Source organism: Ictalurus punctatus, chromosome 1 (assembly GCF_001660625.3).
Source record: "Ictalurus punctatus breed USDA103 chromosome 1, Coco_2.0, whole genome shotgun sequence".
In the NCBI taxonomy this organism is placed as follows: Eukaryota; Metazoa; Chordata; class Actinopteri; order Siluriformes; family Ictaluridae; genus Ictalurus; species Ictalurus punctatus.
Window position 1 is genome coordinate 6464068 of NC_030416.2, and position 5892 is coordinate 6469959.

A 5892-nucleotide genomic window follows, 5' to 3' on the forward strand; every position below is an offset into this window, starting at 1 on the left:
GCGATGACCACCATCTCACCATCACCATTCCCAGACCACTTCAAACGGGAGTGTGAGGACTGCTGGTGAAATCCGTCACCGGTTAAACTGTGCACCTGTATAATTATAGCATGAATTAAAAACTAATAAACAAAAGTTCTAAAATGTTCAGATGAGACAGATTCAAGAGAGAGACAGATATGAGAGAGAGAGACCGATGAGAGTGAGGGAGAGACAGATATGAGAGAGAGAGACAGATATGAGAGAGAGAGACAGATATGAGAGAGAGAGACAGATATGAGAGAGAGAGACAGATATGAGAGAGAGAGACAGATATGAGAGAGAGAGACCGATGAGAGTAACAGATATGAGGGAGAGACAGATATGAGAGCAACAGATATGAGGGAGAGACAGATATGAGAGCAACAGATATGAGAGAGAGAGACAGATATGAGAGAGCGACAGATATGAGAGAGAGACAGATATGAGAGAGAGACAGATATGAGAGAGAGACAGATATGAGAGAGAGAGACCGATGAGAGTGAGGGAGAGACAGATATGAGAGAGAGACAGATATGAGAGAGAGACAGATATGAGAGAGAGACAGATATGAGAGAGAGACAGATATGAGACAGATATGAGAGAGAGAGACAGATATGAGAGAGAGAGAGAGACAGATGAGAGTGAGGGAGAGACAGATATGAGAGCAACAGATATGAGAGAGAGACAGATATGAGAGCAACAGATATGAGAGAGAGAGAGAGAGAGACAGATATGAGAGAGACATATGAGAGAGAGACAGATATGGGAGAGACAGATATGAGAGCAACAGATATGAGAGAGAGAGACAGATATGAGAGCAACAGATATGAGAGAGAGAGACAGATATGAGAGAGACAGATATGAGAGAGACATATGAGAGAGAGACAGATATGGGAGAGAGAGACAGATATGGGAGAGAGAGACAGATATGAGAGAGCGACAGATATGAGAGAGAGACAGATATGGGAGAGAGAGACAGATATGAGAGCGACAGATATGAGAGAGAGACAGATGAGAGAGAGAGAGATATGAGAGAGAGGGAGACAGATATGAGGGAGACAGATATGAGAGGGAGACATGAGGGAGAGAGAGAGACAGATATGAGGGAGACATAAGAGAGAGAGACTGATAGAGAGAGATATGAGAGAGAGAGAGAGATCTGATGATGTTTTAGGTCATATTTAATTCTAAAGGGTTCACAAACTTTCAAGCACCACTGTACTACTGTACTGCTCTGGTGTTGGAAAGTTGGCTGAAACTACATGAGCACAGCTTCAGTAAGATTCTCTCCCTCATATCCGTCTCTCTCTCATCTGTCTCTCTCTCATATCCGTCTCTCTCTCATCTGTCTCTCTCTCATATCTGTCTCGGTCTCTCTCATATCTGTCTCTCTCTCTCATCTGTCTCTCTCTCTCATCGGTCTCTCTCTCTCATATCTGTCTTTCTCTCTCATATCTGTCTCTCCCTCATATCCTCCTCTCTCTCATATCTCTCTCTGTCTCTGTCTCATATCTGTCTCTGTCTCATATCCGTCTCTCTCTCATATCTGTCTCTGTCTCTCTCTCATATCCGTCTCTCTCTCATATCCGTCTCTCTCTCATATCCGTCTCTCTCTCATATCTGTCTCTCTCTCTCTCATATCTGTCTCTCTCTCATATCTGTCTCTCTCTCTCTCTCATATCTGTCTCTCTCTCATATCTGTCTCTCTCTCATATCTGTCTCTGTCTCATATCCGTCTGTCTCTCATATCTGTCTCTCTCTCATATCCGTCTCTCTCTCATATCTGTCTCTGTCTCATATCCGTCTGTCTCTCATATCTGTCTCTCTCTCATATCTGTCTCGGTCTCTCTCATCTGTCTCTCATATCTGTCTCTGTCTCATATCCGTCTGTCTCTCATATCTGTCTCTGTCTCTCTCATATCTGTCTCTGTCTCTCTCATATCTGTCTCTCTCAATCATATCTGTCTCCCTCATATCCGTCTCTCTCTCATATGTCTCTCATATCTGTCTCTCTCATATCCGTCTCTCTCGTATCTCTCTCCCCCATAATCCCTCACGTCTGAGTGCGTCCTAACTTCAGTCCAAATAACCCATTCGTGCATGAACACTCGCAACACAACACGGTGCAGCTTCTCTCTCACCCGTCTTCATCACTCGACTAGTACCAGCAAAGCTTTCATCTACACACCATATCTTTGATTTCTTGTCATTTGTGTGGATTTTAATTCATCTTCAATGACTTTCATCACTGCTTCCTGAAGATGGACGTACGTGTGTGCGTGTGTGTGCGTGTGTGTGCGTGTGTGTGCGTGCGTGTGTGTGCGTGTGTGTGCGCGTGTGTGTGCGTGTGTGTGCGTGTGTGTGCGTGTGTGTGTGTGTGTGTTTTCCTGGGCAGCATGTCCAATAGGCAGCATGTCCTCTATGGAGGTGAACATCGATATGCTGGAGCAGATGGACCTTACAGACGTGTCTGACCACGAGGCTCTGGACGTGTTCCTCAATTCTGCTGGTGACGAGAACAGTTCTGTGTCTGCAGTCAGCGGTAACGTCAGCCTTAATGCTCATTACAGTGTGTGATTTATTATTAATATGACTGATATGATTTTGCTGTAATGACTTCACTCCTCTTTTCAATGCGCTGCTAGTTAATCAGTAATACTTCTATACTCGCCCAGATACTATTCACTGTACAAGCAGCTTAACGGGTCTAATCCATCTCTTTTGATCGGACACTAAACAGTCGTATATGATCTACACTTACCGTCCAGTTTAATAGGAACACCTGCTCATTTTTGCAGCCGATCATGCTGCAGCAGCACGACGTATGAAATCATGCACATACAGGTCGAGAGCTTCAAGCAGCAGAACGGGCGAGTGTGCGACGTGAAGCAGATTCCCGTTCTTGGCTGACACGAGTGGAGTCCAGCGTGTGGTCTTCCGCTGTCGTAGCTCATCCTCCTCAAGGTTTGATGTACTGCGCGTCCTGAGATGCTTTTCTGCTCTCCACGGCTGTAAAGAGCGATCATATGAGTTACTGCACTAAATCCTTCCTGGAAGCTCCAACCAATCTGGCGTTTTAGTTATTTTTGTACCATTCCGTGTAAACTCTAGAGACTGTCGCTTCTAGGAGCTCGGCAGTCTCCGAAATACTCGAACCAGCAACCATGCCGGGGTTAAAGTCTCACAAATCACACTCCCTCCGTTCTGATATTCCATGAGAACATTAATATTAAGCGCTTGACCCGTATCTGCATGATTAGCAGCATACGTTGTGCTGCTGCAATATGATTGGCTGATTAGATAAGTGCCTAAATGAGCATATTAAAGTGGACATTGAGTGTTTATTACAGTATCTATAGAGAAACTTATTTCTTTTAAAAGCATTAGAGGTGTGCGTCGGCCAAGGCGCGGGAGATTTCCACTCTGATGCAGACACGGTGTGGTGTAACGCTCCATTCCAAGGATTATCGGAGGGCCCGGGGACTAGATCACCTAAAAATGTCATTCACGGGTTGTTGTCTGCGTTTATTGTACATCTTATAAAAAATAATTTTTTGCTAATATTTCGTTCATGCATTCATCTTAAGTAGCTGCTTTCTTCCGGTCAGGGGCTCTCTGGTTTAAATCACAGATTTGGCCTACAAACACACTCACGTGCTCCGGGTTCCTCCAGAGGACGAATCGGAAATGATTTAAAGACTAACTCAGCATTGTGTTGGGTTCTTGCGCTAATATATATAGCAAAATAGCCTGGACTTGACTATATAATTAGTAAAAGTGTAACACGGTGTTTTGAAAGTGAAGTGTAAAATGAACGTCGTATGGTCTTGCAGCTCCAGATGCTGAGATCAGCCTGAAGGTTCCGAGCCACACGGAACCGAAGCACGACGTCTCGTCCGTCTCGTCCTCCTGCACGGAGTCGATCAGCGGCGTTACCGAGGGGCCGGACGAGGTCGAGGACAGCGACGAGAGCAGTGACGCCGGACACTCGCCCCTGGTTCAGTGCGACGAGGAAGAGGTGCAGGCCGACACGACTCTCGCCGTCCTCCTCGACAACGAGGAGGGACTCAAAAACTCCGACGACAGCGACACGGGCGGCCTCGTGCCCTCGGAGGAAAGGAAAAAGGAGTAGAGGTCTGCTCAGACTGCTTAACCCGAGCAGTCTGGACTCGAGTAGCAGCTTTGAGGTGCTCCGACTCGCTCACCTTAGAGAACAATCTTCCCGCTTCGTTTTTCTCAGCACTGTGACTTCGCTTAAAGAAATACTGTTCACGCGTCTAAGTATTATATAGAAAGAAGCCTGCAGCGTCTCGAAGAAATAAACCTATACCTGTTTATTATAGCTCCACGTGAACGTCCGCGCTCGTCCGAATACGTCTAGGGCTTTGATCAAATCGAGATTGAGATTTCTCGTGTGTCTCAACTTTTGAATAAAACAGCTGTCAATGTTTCGATGATTCGGTGTTGACGTCGAGAGAAATAAATGAGAACGTACAGCCGGTTTGTTTTTCAGCTCCGTTGTGGTGTTTACAGACTGGATGGCAACATGAAATGCTAAATGCTCTGCACTTATATAGCGCTTTACACTGTGTCTCATTCACCCATTCACACACACCAGCGGTAGCAGAGCTGCCACGCAAGGCGCTAACTTGAAATCGGGAGCGACTTTCGGTTCAGTGTCTCACCCAATCACACTCCGGTATGTGAGTCACGTGGGCCGGGATTCGAACCGGCAACACTACGATTAGTGCACACCCCGCTCTACCACCTGAACCACACTCGCCCCTTGAAAGCCTGCGCGACGCTACCCGGCGTGACGTTCTAAACACACAGCCGCAGACGTTACGGTTTAGCTATAGCAGTCCCGGTTTTTGACCCCTTGCTACAGCAGGCGTCAGAGCGAACGCCGGTAAGATTGTCCCGCTGGAAAAGACAAAGGATATGAACGGCGATTAACTGACTGCGCTTAGATCGCAGCTGTAGACTGTTTATACGTTTCTGCACACTGCAGTTAAAAAATATCAGCTCACGCCCTGTGTGATCATTTATCCACCACCACTATGCTAGGGGTTCTTGTCGCAGGTTTCTCTTCTCTGCCCGCTCCGATTGAAATGACAAGGCGATTAAACAACATTCTCAATTCTCAAGTGTAAATATTTGCATTACTATAAGAAGAAACCGAACGAGTTTCACAGAAATGGAGTAAGGAGTCCCTGAACAAAGCGGGCGTCGATATTAAAAGGAACAGTCAGTATGTGGCGTCCTCCAGCTGCTTGAAGTGCTACAGCGCATCTCGTCCTCGTGGACTGGTCAGTTCTTGCTGTGAGAACCACCAAAGCAGGCAAGTTCTCCATCACGTCTGAGGGGACACATTATTACATGTAATTTTCCTCTCTCAGGACGATCAGCCGTCCGTCCTGTCTCCCTGTAGCGCCGTCTTACGTTACAGGCGTCGCAGTTTATTGCTCTGGACACATCTGCAGTCATCATTCCTCCCCGCAGCAGGACTGTAGCACGTTCACGCAGCTGAGCAGGAACCCTGGACGTCTTTCCTCTGGTGTTTTTCAGAGTCAGTAGAAAAGTCTCTTTAGTGTCTAAAGGTCACGGTTACAATAACTTAAATGATCGCCTAAAGTGTTCGTGTCTTAAGGACTGTCCCATAGGTGCATGTGCAATAATTGTTCATATTGAACAAGCATTAAAAGGGACGTTTCTTTTTTTTTTTTTTTGCCGAGTTGATATATTTCAACAATCTTGTGCAATGTGACAACATTTACATCTATCCAGGGTCGCATGAGTTTTTGGCTGAGATCTCGTACTGAGGACGGGAGAGTCGAACCACTCCGTTGGACAGCGCTCAACCCGATTCTA

The 5892-nt window shown here is 46.3% G+C and overlaps 1 protein-coding gene across 2 annotated transcripts in view; it reads left to right on the top strand.

The window, feature by feature from the left end:
* The window catches only part of dtnbp1a (dystrobrevin binding protein 1a), a 25514-nt gene extending 20992 nt beyond the window's left edge, over positions 1-4522 (top strand). For both annotated transcript variants that reach the window (XM_047154152.2, XM_017467360.3), the window contains 2 exons: positions 2417-2563; positions 3855-4522. In XM_047154152.2, the coding sequence (XP_047010108.1) occupies positions 2417-2563; positions 3855-4153 (446 nt within the window). In that variant the 3' untranslated portion in view covers positions 4154-4522. The remainder of the gene's footprint in view (positions 1-2416; positions 2564-3854) is intronic.
* Positions 4523-5892: the final 1370 nt, after the last annotated feature.